General features: G+C 40.3%; 2 protein-coding genes across 3 annotated transcripts in view; one reads left to right on the forward strand and one right to left on the reverse strand.

Moving 5' to 3' along the window:
* The window catches only part of LOC113028832 (uncharacterized), a 48111-nt gene that overhangs the window by 10319 nt on the left and 15237 nt on the right, over nucleotides 1–22555 (forward strand). For both annotated transcript variants that reach the window (XM_080306863.1, XM_080306862.1), the window contains 7 exons: nucleotides 2606–2890; nucleotides 5370–7176; nucleotides 7256–7429; nucleotides 15061–15249; nucleotides 15719–15892; nucleotides 16377–16550; nucleotides 19454–19624. In XM_080306863.1, coding sequence (XP_080162989.1) covers nucleotides 2614–2890; nucleotides 5370–7176; nucleotides 7256–7429; nucleotides 15061–15249; nucleotides 15719–15892; nucleotides 16377–16550; nucleotides 19454–19624 — 2966 coding nt within the window. In that variant the 5' untranslated portion in view covers nucleotides 2606–2613. The remainder of the gene's footprint in view (nucleotides 1–2605; nucleotides 2891–5369; nucleotides 7177–7255; nucleotides 7430–15060; nucleotides 15250–15718; nucleotides 15893–16376; nucleotides 16551–19453; nucleotides 19625–22555) is intronic.
* The window catches only part of LOC145431207 (uncharacterized), a 382620-nt gene continuing 367632 nt past the window's right edge, over nucleotides 7568–22555 (reverse strand). The window contains exon 2 of the mRNA XM_080306882.1: nucleotides 7568–7626. The gene's annotated coding sequence lies outside the window, so the exon portion shown is untranslated. The remainder of the gene's footprint in view (nucleotides 7627–22555) is intronic.

Below are 22555 nucleotides of genomic sequence, written 5' to 3' on the forward strand. Positions count from 1 at the left end.
AGCACAGAGCTGAATGCACAGACATAAGGCACAGACCTACAAAATAAAACAGGAAGTACACGACAGACAGAGAGATCAAATCAAAATCAAATCAAATCAAGTCACAATTTATTTATATAGCACATATTAAAATAACAGTGTTGACCATAGTGCTTCACAGTCAGTAAAGCATGAGACAGTTAAAACAAACAATAGGTAACAAAAAACAAGCTAGACCAGCCAACTAGACAGAATCAAAAGCCAAAGTAAAAAAATAAGTTTTAAGATGTGATTTAAAAGACTGGATGGACTCGGCAGTACGAATATGAACAGGGAGGTTATTCCAGAGTCTACTGTATCAGCCACGCTTTTTTCTAAATACTGTCGTCACGTTTTTGTGTGTGTGTGTTTTAAGCGTTTTCTAAGGACGCCGCGAAAACAGTAAAGAAAGAAAAAAGCCACCTCTTTCCTATCGGTGGAAAAATCCACCATGTCAACCAATTTTAAAAAAAAAAGTCAACATGTGGGATTTTGTTGTTTAGGAAGAGGGAAAAGTTTTGGGAGTGACGGTAACAGCAGCAAGACAGAGCGAGCGAGTGAGTGAGAGAGAGAGAGGGTTTTTAGATGTGGGAGATTTGTGACGTTTAGTGTGGCGTGTTTACTTAGTGTGTTGTCTTGTCTTGTGTAGCTGTTCTTTTGTGTAGTCGTTTTGCTTAGTGTGTCAGTGAGGGCACTAATGACTGTACCATTGCAACGTAAACACTTTCTTATAACATCATAAAACAATATCATTCATCCACAATAAATCAGCAGTCTAATGTAATGCAAATCAGTTTAACTAATGCAATAGTTATCAGCTTCTTCTAATTCAGGAGAATAATGCAAACTAAGACTACATAATAATTCACAATCTTTAATTAGGGGTCTAACATGGCATAAAATAATATTATAATCCCACAAAACGTAAACTCAAAAGGAATCAAAAATGTCCAGTTGTATTTCAGACCTCAGTCGGTTAATCCAACAAATCATGAAAAATGAGGTTTACATGTTTGTGCATGACAGTGCAGATTTCTGACATTTTGTGTAATTTAAGCTGTAACAATGTGACTGTTTTCTAACAAAAAACAGTGAAACTTAAGTTAGACTTGTGTTTGTAAATGAAGCGCCCCGTGCTGTGTAGCTTTCTGGATTTTATACTCATTGGGCTACATATTTATTTATTTATTATACAGGCTATACAGTACATAACATCAAAACTCACATGTTTTATGTAACTAAAGAGTGTAATTATGTGGGCTACAGACAATAATTAAGTTATAGACTATATTTATATGAAAAATGTGTATACTTACTGCATTTGAATCATTTTAACCATGCGTAACCACCTGCGTATGTGTTTGAAAAAAAAAAAAGGCTTTGATTTGCCCCCCCCCCCCCCCCCCCCCCCGCCCCGCCCTAAGGAAATTTCTCTAGATCCGCCTCTGGTCTATAAATGTGTTTCATGATTTATTTTTAACTCCAACTGCTTATTTGTACTATGCTTTCATTTCAGAGTGCAATGAGAAATAAAAAGGATATGTTCAATAAAACTGTCACGATCCTGGGTCTGTGACTCAGTGTTTTCTGTTTTGTATTGTTAATCTTTGATTTCATGATGTATCTTTGTTTATTCTTACATTTTGGTTCTGTGTTTTGTTGTACCTCTAAGTTCAGTCTATGTATTTCCTGCTTTGTTGTGAAGGTCCGTGTCTCATGTCAGTGTGTTTAGTTTGCGTTTCCTCTGTCTCGTCTTGTCAGTCACTCCCAGCTGTGTCCTCCTTCTGTGTCTCATTCCCTCGTTATCCCTCTGTGTATTTAAGCCTTGTGTTTGCCTCTGTTAGTTGCTGGTTCGTCTGCTTATCTGTCAGGGTCCTGGGTCTCCCGAGCTAGTGTTTTCATTTCTTTGTGATTTTTGTATTATTTCCGTTTTGTTTGTGAGTTATTCTATGCTTCCTAGGTTTGGATTCCCTGCCCCCTTGTTTCTCTGTGGACTCTGTTCTGTGTTTAGTCTTCTCTGTCCATATGTTCCGCCCTGTGTTGTTGCCCTCTGTGTCTCCCTCTGTGTAACTGTCTATATAGTGATGTGTTGTGGTGTTTTGCTCCCACCCCTTGTGTTCCGTGTTTTCGTCTTCCCTTCGTGTACTTCTTCATATTCGTGTACTGTTAGTTTTCCCAGTTTAGGTTTTTGCTTAGTTTCCATGCTCACCTTCGCCATTTCTGTTTGTATCATCATGTGATGAATAAACTCACTTGCATCTGAGCTGCCTGCATAAAGGGTCCTTTAATAATTTACACACGGCTCGCAAACCGTGACAAAAACACTGGAAAAATTGGGCTGTTCTAAAACGTTTGACGGGTAGTGTATATATTTAGTTTATATATTTTCTTTGTTTATATAGTTTGTTTTATATTGTAGCAAAGTGTTACTTGGATACTTCTTTATGTGCAATTTTGTTGCATCTGAGCCTTAGAAATTTATTGGTGGTAGTGATGAACTGCTGTTAGAATCATGTTAAATTGTTAAAATCAGACAATTACCTCTCCAGCTGTTCTTACAGTCTTTGTGTTTATCGGATCCTTACAGGGTAAAAGATGACGACACCTAAAGAAATCCTTCTGGGGACTTTGGAGGATTTGGAACGTGAAGACTTTGAAAAATTCAAGTGGCATCTGAAGAACAAAGGGTCTGTAAAAGGTTTACCAGCAATCCCAGGGAGTAAACTGGAGAATGCAGAGAGGACAAAAGTAGTGGATCTGATGTTTGAGACCTACTCTATCAACACTTTTGAAGTCACTAAGAAGCTTTTGGGGAAGATAAACAAGAATGATCTGTTGGAGAATTTAAATAAAACCATCCCAGAACCCAAAGGTAAGTCAGGGAATGACTAAACAAAAAACACATAAACAATAAAAACATTAGTTAACATTACACAGGTGCCATTACCATCCATATAAATAATAAATCCAAAACACTTGCCAACACTTTCAGGAGTGAGAGACTGCAGAAAGCCAACAGTTTGTGTTTTATGCTTCTGCACAAATAACCTCCTGTGTACATGAATATCTGCTCTTTGGGTTGGTTTGATTAAAATGGGACCAGCAGCAGGTTTTCTGCCCATTTTAAAGATTTATGTTGTCCGATTGGTTTTAGAGCTGTTTTATCAACATAAATGAGGCGACAACAACAGTTTGGGACACGTCACAAATATGATCAAAGTGCTTTTTCTTAAATCTATTTACCTGTTGAAGGTACAGTTAAAAAAAATGGCTGCCATTTTTTTCCTGCTGTTTGGAGACCCAAACAAAAAAAATGCCCAGACAGTAAATGCTTTTTATTATGGTTGATAAACCGGACACTAAGGTGATTGGTCAAAAGTTGGAGGAAAGCCACAGTTCTCCTTATTTGACTGAAATCTCAGCTCACGTTTTTTTCTTCTGCAGCTTTCTGGGAGATTCCACTTCAGCCTTCTGCTGGCAACGCTCCCGTTACCATGCTTCCCTTAGGCAGCATCATTAGAAGACATAGCATACATTTACACTGCTATGCAGATGACACCCAGCTCTATCTGTGCATGAAGCCAGATAACACACACCAATGAGTTAAACTGCAGGAATGCCTTAAAGACATAAAGACCTGGATGGCCGCTAACTTTCTGCTTCTTAATTCAGATAAAACTGAGGTTATTGTACTCGGCCCTGAAAATCTTAGAAATATGGTATCTAAGCAGATTCTTACTCTGGATGGCATTACCTTGGCCTCCAGTAACGCTGTGAGGAACCTTGGAGTCATTTTTGACCAGGACATGTCCTTCAATGCACATATTAAACAAATATGTAAGACTGCTTTCTTCCATTTGTGCAACATCTCTAAAGTTAGAAAAATCCTGTCTCAGAGTGACGCTGAAAAACTAGTTCATGCATTTATTACTTCCAGGCTGGACGACTGCAATTCATTATTATCAGGAAGTCCTAAAAACTCCCTGAAAAGCCTTCAGCTGATCCAAAATGCTGCAGCAAGAGTCCTGACAGGGACTAGAAAGAGAGAGCAGATTTTTCCTGTTTTGGCTTCCTGTTAAATCCAGAATTCAAAATCCTGCTCCTCACATACAAGGTCTTAAATAATCAGGCCCCATCTTATCTTAATGACCTTGTAGTACCTTATCACCCTATTAGAGCACTTCGCTCTCGCTCTGCAGGCCTACTTGTTGTTCCTAGAGTATTTAAAAGTAGAATGGGAGGCAGAGCCTTCAGTTTTCAGGACCCAAAAAGATAGTTGTGGTTTTGTCTGTTGTGTTACTGTAGGTTCTTTACCTTACAATATAAAGCACATTGGGGTGACTGTTGTTGTTGTTATTTGGAGGAATTAAAAAAAAAACTTTCATAATTGAAATTCTTTCATTTATTCTACATATTTATTCATTACTGGCTCCATAGTGTTGTTTATGTAATATGTGAAATGTTGCTAGTATTGATTTGATGCTGTATAAATAAACATAATTAAATCAAATGTGTCTCTATAAAACCTGCCCTCAGTTATAACCCAAGTGTCAGGGCTCAATAGCTCATGAAAAGGACTCAAGCACAGAACCAAAAACTGGAGGCTGAGTGACTTTTAGCAGAAATGTATTTTACTAGATTTCTTGACAGAGAAAGCTGAATCACAGCTAAATTCAACAGCAAGCGAGGTATTATGAGAAGTGCAGAGCTGAGGCCAGAACATAAGCTGAGGCAGGTCAAAGGAACAACAGGGGCAGAAACGGGCGGATAGAAACGATCCAGGATCACTGGAACAAAGGAGATAATAATCAGAGTGGTCCAAGATTTAAAAACTAAGAGGTCTTACGTGGCTGCAGGTGGAGATCAGCTGGAGGAGGAGATGAATCAAATCTGGGTACAGAGTGAGATGTGGGTGAACAGGGAGGCAGGCAGGTGAGGAGGGCAGTTTGCAAGAGTGAGTTTTACCAGCAGCGGCAGGCCAGAATCCTGAGGCGTGACTTATGGCGAGAGTTGGAAGATATATCCAGGTGCCGACTAGGGAACAGGAAAAGAGGGTTACGCGAAACAAGCTGAGGAGCACAAGACAAAATGTGAGGCAGAGAACTGACTGTGGTAAGCAGACAATCTGGAGAAGGTTCATTGTGAGTGCTGCTCATAAATACTGCCGGAGTAATTGGCAACAGGTGAGGAGCAGTGAGGAGGGCTCCACCCAGGGGAGGAGAGCTGATGCTGTGGAAAGTTACTCAGACTCACCCGGATCATGACACCAAGAGTCCAGTGAACTGAACACATAACCACAGTAACCAGAATGCAGTTTTCTCATTTGTGTCATTTGCTGTATCTTCATGCAGAGATTCTCCCTGAGTGTCAGCTCAAACTCAAATCAAACCTGAAGAAGAAGTTCCAGTGTGTGTTTGAGGGGATTTCTACAACAGCAAACCCGACCCTCCTGAGTCAGATCTACACAGAGCTCTACATCACAGAGGGAGGGACTGCAGAGGTCAATGATGAACATGAGGTCAGACAGATTGAAACAGCATCCAGGAAACCAGACAGACCAGAAACTACAATCAGACAAGAAGACATCTTTAAACTCCCACCTGGAAGAGATAAACCAATCAGAACAGTGCTGACAATGGGAGTGGCTGGCATTGGGAAAACAGTCCTAACACAGAAGTTCACTCTGGACTGGGCTGAAGACAAAGCCAACCAGGACATCCAGTTCATGTTTCCATTCACTTTCAGAAAGCTGAATCTGCTGAAAGAGGAAAAGTTCAGCTTGGTGGAACTTGTTCATCACTTCTTTACTGAAACCAAAGAAGCAGGAATCTGCAGCTTTGAAGACGTCCAGGTTGTGTTCATCTTTGATGGTCTGGATGAGTGTCGACTTCCTCTGGACTTCCACAAAACTACAATCCTAACTGACCCTAGAGAGTCCACCTCAGTGAATGTGCTGCTGATAAACCTCATCAGGGGGGAACTGCTTCCCTCTGCTCGCCTCTGGATAACCACACGACCTGCAGCAGCCAATCAGATCCCTCCTGACATTGTTGGCTTGGTGACAGAGGTCAGAGGGTTCACTGACCCACAGAAGGAGGAGTACTTCAGGAAGAGATTCAGAGATGAGGAGCAGGCCAGCAGCATCATCTCCCACATCAAGACATCACGAAGCCTCCACATCATGTGCCACATCCCAGTCTTCTGCTGGATCACTGCTACAGTTCTGGAGTTTGTCATGAAGAACAAAGAGAGCGAAGATCTGCCTAAGACTCTCACAGAGCTCTACCTACGCCTTGTGCTATTTCACCTAAAAACGAAGGACATCAAATATGATGGAGAAGCTGAGACAGATTCATGCAGGAAGATCACTGAGTCTCTGGGAAAACTGGCCTTTGATCAGCTGCAGAAAAGAAAGTGGATCTTCTATGAATCAGACCTGAAAGAGTGTGGCATCGATATGAGAGCAGCCTCAGTGTACTCAGGAGTGTTCACACAGATCTTTAAAGCTGATGAGTATGACATGTTTTCAGAAACAGTCTACTGCTTTGTCCATCTGAGCATTCAGGAGTTCTTTGCTGCTCTTCATGTCCATCTGACCTTCATCAACTCTGGAGTCAATCTGCTGGAAGACAAAACTTTTTTAATATTTAATATTTTTCCGAGAACCTTTAAATGGATTTTTGATTTTTTCAGAAACAATTCTGCAGAGGCGGATTTCTACCAGAGTGCTGTGGACAAAGCCTTACAGAGTCCAAATGGACACCTGGACTTGTTCCTCCGCTTCCTCCTGGGTCTTTCACTGCAGACCAATCAGGATCTCCTATGCATGCTGACACAGACAGGAAGTGGCTCACAGACCAATCAGGAAACAGTTCGGTACATCAAGAAGAAGCTCGGTGACGATCTGTCTGCAGAGAAAAGCATCAATCTGTTCCACTGTCTGAATGAACTGGATGATCGTTCTCTAGTGGAGGAGATCCAACAGTCCCTGAGTTCAGGACGTCTCTCCACAGATGAACTGTCTCCTGCTCAGTGGTCGGCTCTGGTCTTCGTCTTACTGTCATCAGATCTTGCTGTGTTTGACCTGAAGAAATACTCTGGTTCAGAGAAGGCATTTTTGAAGCTGCTGCCAGTGGTCAAAGCCTCCAAGAAAGTGCTGTAAGTGAATCTATGAACAAATATGTTTAATAATGCTAGATGAAGAAAATAATATGTCTGCATTGTTATTCTTCCTCAGGCTGAGTTATTGTAAACTCTCAAAAAGAAGCTTTGAAGCTTTGTCTGAAATTCTCAGCTCCCCATCCAATCATCTGAGAGAGCTGGACCTGAGCTTCAACAAGATGCAGGATTCAGGATTGGATTTGCTGTGTGTTGGACTAAAGAGTCCTGACTGTAAACTTGAAACTCTCAGGTAAGGATACAGACTTTTTGACACTTTTTGACTCTTAAATCTGTAAGTTTATCTTGATGCGGACGTTCAAAGTCAGCACAGTTTTCCTTTTAAGTTCCTGAGTTTATATATTTGACTGTCAGGTTGTCTGGACAGATGTTTTTATTTTATTTTTTTTACTTGTCCCTAAAGTCAGAACTAAACCCACATGTAGATGACTTTCTGTTCTGATTTTCCTGAAGACAGCAGAGTGTGTGCTCATGCTTTTGAAGCCAAACTTACTTTTTTGACCTGGCTTTTATTTATTATATATTTTTGTTTATGTAATACTTATTTCTACCGTTTAATTTCTGCTCACATTGTTTACTCTCCTTCTTAATTGGTTGTGTGTGTGTGTGTGTGTGTGTGTGTGTGTGTGTGTGGGGGGGGGGGTTATATGGGCTCAAAATGTGGTCATAAATATTTTGTACTTGTAAATCAGGATTTGTATGTGTAATAAGAATTTGTGTGTGCGTAAAAACGATTTGTGTGTGGACTTAGCCAAGAAAACCTGCAAGTTACAAGTACGAATTTTGACTGTCGGAGGGGCACTTTTTTTTAATGAATCATATTTCATAACTTTAAATGCAAATATAAATTGTCAATTTTAAAATCATACGCACAAGTTATTTGCAGCCATTTACCTTTTTTTTAATAACCATTTCAAACTTTTTACAGAACAATCAGCTGTTCTGCATTCAATAAGATGCCACACAAATTATGTGACTTGCATTACAATGTGACTGCTGTGATTAAAGCATCTTTCTTTCAGCTTAACGAGTGAACCGTCAGCTCGTTCAAACACACGTTAAAGTGCGTTTGGCTCGACACCACCGAACAGAGGCAGCAATATAACACAGCTCACATTAACAGTGCAGTGAATCCTGCTTGTGCCGTGATGTTCAGGACTGCAAACCGAGCAGCATCACTGACTTTCAGCTTGTTGTGTTTGTGGATATATGACTGACTTTAATTATCCACTAAATCATCACATTCTCTGTAAGATTAAGGTCGACTATTGAAGGCGTATATTTAAAGGCTTTAAAACCAAGTTAGTACAAACGTCACTAACGTCACATGACTTTGCCGACATGTGACCAACAATAATGTTTTAATGTTCTTCGTTATTAAACATTCGCGCATAAATAAGTGACATAATATTCAGTACTTACTTTTGAAAGTTAACTCTTCGGCCGCCCCGCTTCAGGCATCCGCCGTTTTTTTCCAAACAAAATATCCACACCCACCGCCGCGCTATGAATTGTAGGATAGGTTGGGCCACGAAGTCTACACCGGGCCACACTTCTAATTTGGGGAAATAAAGGGCACATTTGTTGAGCGCATTTGGAGTACACTTCGGGACAACTAAAGCAGAAGGCAGCTCTCGTCGTACATAGGCAGCATTGGCATTGCACCTCGATAATAAACTCATGAAAGAGGTTGATAAGTTACTTTTCAATTTTATTTGGAAAAATAGGACACGCTACATTAAAAAAACAGTTCTTATAAACACATATGTCAATGGAGGACTTAATGTGTTAGATTTTAAAACTCTAAATAACACATTCAAAATAAATTGGTTAAAAAATCTAATGAATAATCCTACTTCCATTTGGAATACTATAGCTACTTACTTGTAAGTTTGATATTGATAAAATCCCTATAAAAATCTCTGCTTTTCATCACAAAGCTTTTTTAGCATGGACTCTTATTTACAAGCATTTAGTCCACACAGTTATTATATTGGAATAACAGCGATATCCTACTTAATCTCTCTTCTTAGGTAGTTGGTTTCGGAATAACATTGTTTTAGTCAATCAATTATTCGATTCAAATGGTACGCTTTTCTCCTATGAATAACTTTGTCTACTTTTCAATTTAACTATAAATCGTGATGAATATACTAAAGTATTTGGCTCAATACCATCAGGGGTTTGTATCCTTTTTAAGAATCAACTTAATATCACTTCATTCCACAGGCCGTTGGCATCTCCAATGCAAACTATTGTTGTTAAGATATGCTTTTCTAAACACATTCTAAAAACAAAAATAAATCTATCAGATCTTTATTTCAGAATAGTATAACCATGCTACCATATGTAATTTTTTTTCTGGAACTGGTGGTCTGATGATATTATGTGGAATGAAGTTTGGAGATTACCTAATCAGTATTTAATTACCAACAAAGTTAAAGACATTTTTTATAAATTAATACAAAGAATTTACTCAACTAAAGATTATCTTCAAAGCAAATTCAAATTAGACATTGATGCAAACTGTAGCTTTTGTAAGACTCGCAAGGAATCTAGTATTTGTCTCAGAAAATGTATTTAAAGGATTTGCACTGTTTTGGAAATATGTATTATTTGGTCTCCACCAAAACCAAATACAATTCAACATTGATAACAGATATATGATTGACTTGTTAATCTTAATGGCTAAAATTCATATTCACAAATCCAAATGTTTAGGAAGACATCCCTCTTTTGATGTATTCTCCTATGAGCTTTTGCAATATCTTAGTTCAATTAAGAACTCTACTAACCCAAAAGCTATAAAAACTATGGTTGTATGTGAAAAAAGGAAGATTCTTCAATTCCTTTACTCTTTGGCTTAATCAGTTGTACTTCTCCCCCTAGCATTGGTATATTGTAGGTTCTGAATAATGTTTGTTTGTTTATGGTTTACAATTTCTATAAGTACAACACCTTTACTGCAGTACTGTTTAATTCTACTTTGTATTGTACTGCTGTTGTATTGTGATGTAATCGTTCTACAAATGCGCACTCCAAAGCGTGCTGTCCCTGAATTGGGACACAGCTCCAGCCGTCCTCTCTCCCCAGCTCCTTGGGGTCTGCCAGGGGGGGGCGACACTACCTTTGGCTGCACCAGCTACAGCGGCCTGGCTAGCTATGGGTGAATCAAGGGTGCGACCCTGGCCTTCAGATCTGCAAATATGCTACATTTGTTACAGGTATCATTACTGCTAAAGGAGGCCGAGGAGTAACTAAACACAATGAGCAGGAAAGTGCAGGAGGGACAGGTGAAGGAGGGTCAGGTGAAGAGGCCATGGTGCTAGCGAGCTACAAGCTAAGCTAATCTAGCAAAACAGTAAAGACACAGTGAGTGAATACTTTTGCTATAAATTAGGGAGTGAGTACACAGAAAGTGTGCTTCGGATGAAGCACGTGAAGATTATACTATGAAAATATACTAAGAAGATATCTATAGGTTTTTCATTAAATTGGCTACAGAAAAAACACCACCGTGTGTTACCTTGAAAAGCGCTATATAATAGGGGTGGGGTTTTTATAATCGATTCATCAATTAAAATCGATTCTGGCTTGGATAACGTAAAATCGATTCATTAAAATCCCGAATCGATTTTTTAATATAAATTTATTTTGCCCGAAATGCCAGAATCTGTGGTGACATCTCACAAAATTTCAACAACCACCAAACAGCTAAGACAGTAAATGAGAGCAGGTACAAACACACAGCGTGACCCGCGGATCAGGATCAGTTAGATGTCGCCTTTCTCACAGTCGGGGCTGAAAGCCGACAGCTCGCTGATTCTGATCTGTCGGCGCTTTGTGTTCACGCCCTTTATGCGCTGATTCTAAAGCTGTTAGTTTGATGTCTCTCCAACAATATTGACCGAACCAGCAGCAAAAGAAGATCCAAACTACGCTTCAAATAAACATCGTCATGGATTCACTCTTTTACTGTTTTGCTTCCATCGCGATGCACAGCTCTCTCTCTCTCTCTCGAACAGTTTCCCTTTCTTCATTATTCGCTTGCTTGATACGCACAAGTCTACTGTTGCTTACAGCGCTGTCGGCCGCTTTTTTTTTTCCCTTTTACATTCTTCCAAAAAGAAAACCTCATTTCTGCTGTTCAATACTGAACAAATTTAAACTTTTTTTTTTTTTTTGGCCTGTCCCGTTTGGCTCTGTTGCATCAGAATTGTTGTCTAAAGGCAAAGAAAGATGCCCAACGGATTTACTTTACCAAACTGACCATCCCAGCCTTGCCATAATGGTCCATTTGATTCACCTTTTATTGTTTATTTTATTTTCACTTGCTGAATACGGGAAAGACTTGACTGGAGGAAAGAAAGAGAAAGAGCTGAGAAGAGGGACGGGGGAGAAGGGAAAAAAAACAAAAACCAACAGAATGGGCAGGAAAAAAAATGCATCTATCGATCACCTGGATCACCTGTTGAGAAAGAAAAAAAGAAAACAAGCAGAAGAGAACAAGAGTAATAGAATAAACAACATCCCAATGATATATGGGAATATGACAGTAACAAATTTAAACTTTTTAAAATTATTCAAAACGCAAAATGCAAAACGCCGTGTCTCTAATAAAACCGCTGTAACGTCAGAGGTGATGTTCATGTGCTGATTAATGGTTTTCTTCCGTTTTTGATGTACTGCAGAATATTTTTATAAAATCCCAGAACAGGAAAATCACCTTCATGTTTTTCTGTGTTTTATCTTCAGCTACTTTGACACAAAGGTCTCTGCTGTGACGCTCACACCTGTGATAAAGTCTTGCGTGTGTCAGCTTCCTTTTTATTGATACAAAAATATGTAAATGTACTGATCTGAATTATATTTCTGACTGTCAAAATTTCCCAGATTTAAATCGAATCGAATCGAATTAAATCGAATCGTGGATCGAATCGATTCGGGACCTTGTGAATCGGAATTGAATCGATTCTAGAAATCAGTGACGATACCCAGCCCTACTATATAAATCCAATCCATTATTATTATTATTATTATTATTATTATTATTATTATTACCGCAGAGAGAGCGCACACTAGAGCTGTCTCCCAAAACCTAGGCCACATCCTTCGGAGGACCCGGCCTTCACGGTCTACATGGATCAGGTACTTCGAAGACCGAGAAAGCCGGAAGTGCAAGGCTGTGAAATGGAACAGTCTAGCCTTCAGATCTGCGTCACCAGCTGTCTCGGTGGAGTTTAATAAACTCGGTCGTCTGCTCCTTGCTATCTAAAATATAACAGTACACTGGAGTAAAATCTCGACCATCTCACATTTCTGTTTACTCGGTTTTCTGTTTGACGTTTCAGCTGTGTAAAAACCCCAGAGGAACCCACCCGAGGGATTAATAAAGTTTTATTTAAACTAATATAATCGAATAACTTTGATCTCAGCCAAAGTGATTTAGTCCAGAACAAATAAAACACTGGAAAAAAGCCAAACAATAACACTTTTAAGTTGAGTCTGAGTGGCTTATATATCATGTTTAACCTGGGTAGCAAAAGACCGTGGGGGTCTGAAAACGATGAAGCCGGGAGTTCACTGTTGTCGCCGGTTCGAGTGACCACTGAACCCTGGCTAGCTCTCGAGCGAGTGGGTAACAGACGTCTCCGAAAATGTCAGAGCACTTTTGCAAATATGTGGTGTCTTGATAAACTGAGCAGATATTTGAAGTTTACACAGCTACATTCTTGCCTGAAAATATGTTAAAAGTTTATTTTGTGACCCAGAAAAATTAATAAGAGTAATATTATTCCTTCTCTCACCCCAACCAATCACAGCAGATGGCCACCCCTCCCTGAGCCTGGTTCTGCCGGAGGTTTCTTCCTGTTAAAAGGGAGTTTTTCCTTCCCACTGTCACCAAAGTGCTTGCTTATAGGGGGTCATATGACGGTTGGGCTTTTGTCTGTACCTATGAAGCGCCTTGAGACGACTTTTGTTGTGATTTGGCGCTATATAAATAAAATTGAATTGAATTGGATTATTAAAACTTAGTAGCCGTTACCATTGTGGGAAACTAGAATTGGCTGTGCTGTGCTATGAATTCTGGGATATGGTGGGCCACGAAGGATACACCTGACCCATCCTTCAAATCTGGGGAAAAGCAGGATGCATTTGGAGGAGTCTACGAATTGGGACAGCCTTTAGGTGACAATTAAAGCTTACAGCACCTGGTATTGCCATCCAAGTACTTATCAGGGCTGACCCTGTTTAGTTTATGACAGACCTTCCCAAAGTGTGGGGCCCAACCCCTAGGGGGGGCGTGGATGTGAGGATGTGTTCGTGCGTGCGTGCGTGTGCGCACAAAGGGGGGTCGCGAACATTTTTCTTGTAAAACAAAGGGGGGCCAGCAAAAAAAGTTTGGGAATCACTGGTTTATGAGATGAAACAAGATCAGACATGCTAGGGGTGGTGTGGCAGTACTTATATGGGCTCAAAATGTGGTCATAAATATTTTGTACTTGTAAATCGGTTTTGTACTTGTAAAAAAGATTTGTGCGTGTGTAAAAAAGATTTGTGTGTGGACTTAGCCAAGAAAAACCTGCAAGTTACAAGTACAAATTTTGACCCTATTTTTCTTCCTTTAAGCTGATTGGTCAATGTCATGTCAATCACAAATTAAACAATCCAATCGGAGAACAGATGGGTTTGGCTGTCGGGGGGGGGGGGGGGGGGGGGGGGCGCTTTTTTGAACTGCAGGTCCTTGAAGGGTGATACAGTTTGAAGCTGGAGGATCTCTATATAAATATCCGATAGCAGCTCGGTCCCCTAACTTTCAGCAGCTGTTGAAAGGATAAAGTTGTGCTATATCAGTGGTTAGAAACACCATTATTACTTTAGGATTAGTTTAACACAACGTCAGGGCTGACCCGGGACCATTGCTGTGAGTCACAGTGCGCAGTATAAAAGTCCTTTCACATCGGACGCAGGATGTGCTGCTAATGCTAACTGCTAACTAAAAGCAAAGGATCCAGAATTTGTTGCTGGCTGCTGGGCTCTGTGGGTCTTTGCAGTGTGACACAAAAATCACCAAACTCAGGCGACCACAGACTGTTTTCCTTCCTGGTGATGAAGGAAAACGCTGGGTTGGCATGTAAAAGGGCATTTATTCCCTTCAAGGACCTGCAGTTCAAAAAAAGTGCCCCTAAGACAGCCAAACCCATCTGTTCTCTGATTGGATTGTTACATTTGTGATTGACATGACATTCACCAATCAGATGAAAGGAAGAAAAATAGGGTCAAAATTCGTACTTGTAATTTGCAGGGGTTTCTTTTGGCTAAGTCCACACACAAAATTTTTTTACACATACAAATCCTGATTTACAAGTACAAAATATTTATGACCACATTTTGAGCCCATATACTTCTAACACTGGAAACAGTTCATCACATTGAGCACAGTCACTTCTTGTGTCACATGCTTTTCTTTGACATGTGTCAAATCAAATCAAATACTGTGTTTTAGAGTTTAGTGCTCTAGTCAGTAATTGGATATCCAACTAATAGTTTGGTTTGTTTGTAAAAGTTCAAATATAATCCACCATTTCAACATTCTTTAGTCTGATTCATATTTTCAGGTCTTTAAATGTATAAATTTAGATGTGTCAAATGGTGAAGAACATGTGAGAAAAAAAATCTATAGCTTTGTTAAAGTTTCCTGAAGACTGCTTGAAACTGCTTCCTGTTGGCTTCAGCTGTTTGGAGTTTCCATTTTCTAAACTTCTACATTCTGAACCTTCTTCAGCTCTGAACAGATGATGAAACACTGAATGATTTCAAGCACTTTGTCTAATAAACTTACATCTTTCATTCTTTATACAGATTGAAGGGCTGTGATCCATCAGAGATCAGCTTGCTGATCGCAGCTCTGAAGTCCAACTCCTCCTATCTGAAACGTCTGGACCTGAGAGGTGACAGTTTTCCCCCGAATGCGAACAAGCTGCAGGATCCAGGAGTGAAGCATCTGTGTGGTTTTCTGGAGAGTCCAGGATGTAAACTTGAAACTCTGAGGTCAGTCAGCATGTGACTGTAGCTCAGGAGGTAAAGCAAGTCACCAACTGACCGGAAGGTTAGGGGTTCAATCCCTGGTTCCTCCAGTCTGCATGTCAATTCAATTTTATTTATATAGCACCAAATCATAACAACAGTCGCCTCAAGGTGCTTTATATTGTACAGTAGATCATACAATAATAGATACAGAGTAAAACACAACAATCATATGACCCCCTATGAGCAAGCATTTTGGCAATAGTGGGAAGGAATGTCTGAAAAATGTAAGAAAAATGTTTTCTATAACTTTGTTGGAATTTCTGGAAAATTGAAAGCTGCTTCCTGTTGGCTTCAGCTGTTTGGAGTTTCCATTTTCTAAACTTCTACATTCTGAACCTTCTTCAGCTCTGAACAGATGATGAAACACTGAATGATTTCAAGCTCACACTTTGTCTGTCTAATAAACGTACATCTTTCATTCTTTATACAGATTGGTGAGCTGTGGTTTGTCAGAGATCAGCTGTGATTATCTGGCAGCAGCACTGAAGTCCAACCCCTCCCATCTGAGACAGCTGGATCTGAGTAATAATAACTTGCAGGACATGGGGGTGAAGCAGCTGTGTGTTTTTCTGAAGAGTCCAGGATGTGGACTTGAAACTCTGAGGTTAGTCACCATGTTTTAGTAGTGCTGAGATGACTGAGATAAGATAAGATAAACCTTTATTAGTCCCACACATGGGAAATATGTTGTTCACAGCATAAAGTGGACAGTGCAAAGTTGCAGCTGCAAAAATTAAGAAGAGCAAAGGAATAGAATAAGATTAAAAGAATACCATAATATATACAACAGAATAAAATACTATGTTGTCGGAAAAAACAATTACACTTAGTGTTATTGCACATGTGTGGATGTGTGTGTTTGGTCAGTTGAAGTCTTTGTTGGGGAGTCTGACAGAAGCAAGGAGGAAAGACCTTCTGAATCTCTCCGTCCCACATCGTGGGTGCTTCCTGTTGGCTTCAGCTGTTTGGAGTTTCCATTTTCTAAACTTCTACATTCTGAACCTTCTTCAGCTCTGAACAGATGATGAAACACTGAATGATTTCAAGCACTTTGTCTAATAAACTTACATCTTTCATTCTTTATACAGATTAAAGGACTGTGGTTTGTCAGAGACCAGCTGTGATTATCTGGCAGCAGCACTGAAGTCCAACCCCTCCCATCTGAGACTGCTGGACCTGAGTAATAATAACTTGCAGGACATGGGGGTGAAGCAGCTGTGTGTTTTTCTGAAGAGTCCAGGATGTGGACTTGAAACTCTGAGGTTAGTCACCATGTTTTAGTAGTGCTGAGATGACTGAGATAAGATAAGATAAACCTTTATTAGTCCCACACATGGGAAATATGTTGTTCACAGCATAAAGTGGACAGTGCAAAGTTGCAGCTGCAAAAATTAAGAAGAGCAAAGGAATAGAATAAGATTAAAAGAATACCATAATATATACAACAGAATAAAATCCTATGTTGTTGGAAAAAACAATTACACTTAGTGTTATTGCACATGTGTGGATGTGTGTGTTTGGTCAGTTGAAGTCTTTGTTGGGGAGTCTGACAGCAGCAAGGAGGAAAGACCTTCTGAATCTCTCCGTCCCACATCGTGGGTGCTGCAGCCTGTCACTTTGGCGACAGTGGGAAGGAAAAATCTCCCTTTTAACAGGAAGAAACCTCCGGCATAACCAGGCTCAGGGAGGGGCGGGGCCATCTGTTGCAACCGTTGGGGTGAGAGAAGGAAGACAGGATAAAGACATGCTGTGGAAGAGAGACAGAGGTTAATAACAGATATGATTAAATGCAGAGAGGTCTATTAATACATAGTGAGTGAGAAAGGTGACTGGAAAGGAAAAACTCAATGCATCATGGGAATCCCCCGGCAGCCTACGTCTATTGCAGCATAACGAAGGGAGGATTCAGGGTCACCTGGTCCAGCCCTAACTATATGCTTCAGCAAAAAGGAAAGTTTGAAGCCTAATCTTAAAAGTAGAGATAGTGTCTGTCTCCTGAATCCAAACTGGAAGCTGGTTCCACAGAAGAGGGGCCTGAAAACTGAAGGCTCTGCCTCCCATTCTACTTTTAAATACTCTAGGAACAACAAGTAGGCACTTTCTAGTCCCTGTCAGGACTCTTGCTGCAGCATTTTGGATTAGCTGAAGGCTTTTCAGCGAGTTCTTTGGATATCCTGATAATAATGAATTACAGTCGTCCAGCCTGGAAGTAATAAATGCATGAACTAGTTTTTCAGCGTCACTCTGAGACAGGATATTTCTAACTTTAGAGATGTTGCGCAAATGGAAGAAAGCAGTCTTACATATTTGTTTAATATGTGCGTTGAAGGACATGTCCTGGTCAAAAATGACTCCAAGGTTCCTCACAGTGTTACTGGAGGCCAAGGTAATGCCATCCAGAGTAAGAATCTGCTTAGATACCATATTTCTAAGCTTTTGAGGGCCGAGTACAATAACCTCAGTTTGATCTGAATTAAGAAGCAGAAAGTTAGCGGCCATCCAGGTCTTTATGTCTTTAAGACATTCCTGCAGTTTAACTCATTGGTGTGTGTTATCTGGCTTCATGCACAGATAGAGCTGGGTGTCATCTGCATAGCAGTGTAAATGTATGCTATGTCTTCTAATGATGCTGCGTAAGGGAAGCATGTATAATGTAAACAGAATTGGTCCTAGCACTGAACCCTGTGGAACTCCATAATTAACCTCAGTGTGTGAAGAGGACTCTCCATTTACATGAACAAACTGGAGTCTATTAGATAGATATGATACAAACCACTGCAGCACAGTACCTGTAATACCTACAGCATGTTCTAATCGCTCTAATAGGATATTATGGTCAACAGTATCGAATGCTGCACTGAGGTCTAGCAGGACAAGCACAGAGATGAGTCCACTGTCAGAGGCCATAAGAAGATCATTTGTAACCTTCACTAAAGCTGTTTCTGTGCTGTGCTGAGCTCTGAAACCTGACTGAAACTCTTCAAATAAACCATTCCTCTGCAGATGATCTGTTAGCTGTTTGACAACTACTCTTTCAAGGATTTTTGATATGAAAGGAAGGTTGGAGATTGGCCTATAATTAGCTAAGACTGCTGGGTCTAGAGATGCTTTTTGAGTAAAGGTTTAACTACAGCCAGCTTGAAGGCCTGTGGTACATAGCTGATCATTAGAGATAGGTTGATCATATTTAAGATCGAAGAATTAATTAATGGCAGGACTTCTTTGAGCAGTTTTGTAGGAATGGGGTCTAAAAGACACGTTGATGGTTTGGAGGAAGTAATTATTGAAGTTAACTCAGAAAGATCAATTAGAGAAAAAGAGTCTAACTTAACATCAATGGTCCTAAGAGTAGCTGTAGATAATATTACATCTGTGGGATGATTATTGGTAATTTTTCTCTAATGATAAAAATGTTATTTGTGAAGAAGTTCATGAAGTCATTACTAGTTAACGTTAAAGGGATTGTTGGCTCAACAGAGCTCTGACTGTTTGTCAGCCTGGCTACAGTGCTGAAGAGAAACCTGGGGTTGTTCTTATTTTCTTCAATCAGTGATGAATAGTAAGATGTTCTGGCTTTGCGGAGGGCTTTCTTATAAAGCAGCAAACTATTTCTCCAGGCTAAATGATGATCCTCTAGATTTGTGACACGCCATTTCCTCTCCAGCTTACGAGTGTCTGTGAAGGTTCTCAGTCATCCAGGTCATCGTAGTCTAAGGAGCTTGGAAAGAAAAGCGTCTGGACTTCTTTGAGTTGCTTGAAGACGTTTCACCTCTCATCTGAGAAGCTTCTTCAGTTCTGAGGTCAAATGGTGGAGAGTCCCAGATTTAAACCTAGTGGGAGTTTCCCCCCAAAGAGGGACAAAGGGCCCTCTGATGATCCTCTACCTAATCACATGAGCTGAGGTGTGAAAATGGGTGTGGGTCACAATCAGCCAGGGTTTCGGGCAAGCTCATTGTGAAACCTGGCCCCACCCTATCATGGGATTTCCTGAGGTCAGATGGCCCAGGATGTGAGTGGGGAGTGGTGTGTGTGTGTGTGTGTGTGTGTGTGTGTGTGTGTGTGTGTAACAGAGAGAGAGAGAGACCAACTTTAGGGCAGCATCTCATTGTTTCAAACACACACTTTGTCTAAAAACTTATCCAAACATTTTTTATTCTCTATTCAGATTGGAGACCTGTGGTTTGTCAGAGATCAGCTCTCTGATCTCAGCTCTCTCCAAGTCCAATCCCTTTCATCTGAAACATCTGGACCTGAGTAACAACAACTTGAGGACTTCAGAAGTGGAGCAGCTACGTAGCTTTCTTGAGAGTTTAGCCTGCAGACTGGTGTATCATGGGTCAGTGGACGTGTTTTAGTTGTGCTGAGATGAATATGATGTGAAAGTTGTGCTGACACTAAACTGCAGACGTAAGACTGATATTATACTGATCCACACTGAGGATCTTCATGGTAAGTCTGTCTTCTTCTGCTCTGGTTTAGTCCATTGACTGCAGCAGAACAATGTTCACATTTCAAACCTTCAAAGGAAAAGAAAAACCCTCCACTGGATGATTGACTGTGAAACTGTGACACACTTCACTTTGAAATATGCAATTTTCTCATTCAGTTTATTCTCATGTTTTGTTTTAGTTCAAACTGAGGCCTGGTGTGGTAGCTGTAGCACATTAAAACAAATACAGTGCGTTAGTTCCTATGTTGGCACATATAAAAAGTTGGTGGAATTCGGGGAACTTGATTAAAGTTGCCAAGCTACAATGGACACCTGCTAAATATGCTCGCCGATAATGCTGCTGTACAAATGTTTAAGAGTCAAGTTAGCATTAGCATCTATTGGAATTTCTCTAGAGAAATCATAACTGCAATAAACTCTCTGGGAAGATTTAACAGTCACATACTACAACTGTGTTGGTGCACCAGCTATCAGTACTGTAGACATAGAGACATCCTCTTACTTCCTCTTGCTGTAGTTACTGGTTCAGTCATAATGTAAAGCCATGTAACATGTTAGCAGCAGAGTCTCAGGTGAATGTATGAAGCAAAGTTTCTATAATCAACAGGGTGCAACTGGGTCCTATTCCTCAAGTTCAAACCGGGGTTGAAACTAAAGATTATTTGATTGATTAAGTTCTTATCACAACTGGGGCAGCAGTCGTGTGGTGGTGAGTAAGGAGGATCCAAATAGCAGACAGTGGCAGAGGTGTAAGTGAGTTTTAATTGCAGTGAACAATAACCGAGGTGTGGGCAGAACCGAACATAAACCTAAACTGGGAAAACTAACACAAAAGGAAGACATGGGGCGAGGAGCAGAGAGACACGGTGAAACACAGGATAACGCTAAATACACAGAAGATTCACAGAGAAACACACACGATGCGACGAGGAGCACAGGCAGTATAAATGCAGTATAAATACACACACCAGGTAATCAGGAAATGGCAGACAGGAGGGGACACAGCTGGAACTAATGGACATAATGTCTGTGAAGGTTCTCAGTCATCCAGGTCATCGTAGTCAAAGGAGCTTGCAAAGAAAAGCGTCTGGACTTCTTCAAGTTGCTTGAAGACGTTTCACCTCTCATCCGAGAAGCTTCTTCAGTTCTAAGGTCAAATGGTGGAGAGTCCCAGATATAAACCTAGTGGGAGTGACCCCCCACAGAGGGACAAAAGGACCCCCTGATGATCCTCTAATCGCCTGAGCCAAGGTGTGAAATTGGGTGTGGGACCCAATCAGCCAGAGTTTCGGGTGAGTTCATTGTGAAACCTGGCCCCACCTTGTCATGCGAATTCGCATCAGGGGGTCCTTTTGTCCCTCTGTGGGGGTCACTCCCACTAGGTTTATATCTGGGACTCTCCACCATTTGACCTTAGAACTGAAGAAGCTTCTCGGATGAGAGGTGAAACGTCTTCAAGCAACTTAAAGAAGTCCAGACGCTTTTCTTTGCAAGCTCCTTAGACTAATGGACATAACGAGACACAAACCTACAAAGTAAAACAGGAAACTCACAGACTGTTTCACAATACCAACTCTGGGACACGAACAGGACACAGAGGAGAGACAAAGGTGGGGATGATAGAAACACACAACTCAAACCCTAAGAACAAATACAAAACAGCAGAAACTGGAAAATAATAACAATAAACTCAAAACACTGGGACCCAGGACCATGACAGTTCTTCCTTATTGGAATATATTTTGTTTAAAACTGTAACTTTAACAGAGAGGGAGCATTCAAGGACGCAATTCAATATGTTGTAGCTGCTGCTTATATCCAGTATACATAATCTGTGAGTGCACTGATCATTGTTTTCAGGACATCCCAATCTTTCACAATATGCAGCTGCAGGGTTGTCACATGAATGTATAAATGGCTATAATGTTACCAAGAAAAAATAAAAGCCAGCCTCTATCTGATAGAAGTTTGTTGAAATGAGACATAGAAGACGTTTTGTGACAACAGGTGTAACCCAGCACCTTCTGGGATAAGCTGAGAGCTCTTGTGTAGCAGGCAGATCACTCAGTGTGAGGAGTGTGAGTAGGATCTCTATCACATAGAGTTAAGGAGAAAAAAGGCAAGGCTTTTATTGAAAACATCAACAATTTGCATCATCATCAAAATGCATCACTGATTTCATGAAACCAGCTGTTGTTCTTTGTGCTACAGCATGAAACGCTAACATCATGACATCATCAACACTTGACATGAAACCGGTTTTCGTTCTGTTCTGCACTCTCTGTAGGAAAGTTAAGATAATACTAAATTACTCTATTGTTACTACTACTATATTTCTGATCAAATCCTTTTTTGATTGCTGACCAATCAGAGCTCCGTATATAAATTTTTAGTTCTGAAAGCATTAATATGTCATCGAGAGCAGGACACCTGTTTGTACATGTTGACCTCAGATCAGACCTGCTTGTAGTCTGATCCTTATTCTTTCCTCTCAGAGCATTTAACTCCAATGAGCCTGTGCCTGAAATAATAAAAACTTAGACTGTCTTCAAACATTAATTTTTAAAACATCATGAAATACTTGATTATAATATTGGAAGACTGTAATATTGATCAGTCTGTTAGCTTATATAGTTAACTTTCTTTCCTTATTCAAACAGGCTAAACTTTATTAATACAGCAGATCAAATAGTTTAAAACACTCACACATTCATTCAGTTCTATTAATACTAAAGTCCCATACAGAGCTTCCTTTATAAAATCAGCGACACTGAGGTCAGTACACTTATCCATATTAGTGATTGGCCAGATGCTGCT

This window comes from Astatotilapia calliptera, chromosome 9 (genome assembly GCF_964374335.1).
Source record: "Astatotilapia calliptera chromosome 9, fAstCal68.1, whole genome shotgun sequence".
Taxonomy (NCBI): Eukaryota; Metazoa; Chordata; class Actinopteri; order Cichliformes; family Cichlidae; genus Astatotilapia; species Astatotilapia calliptera.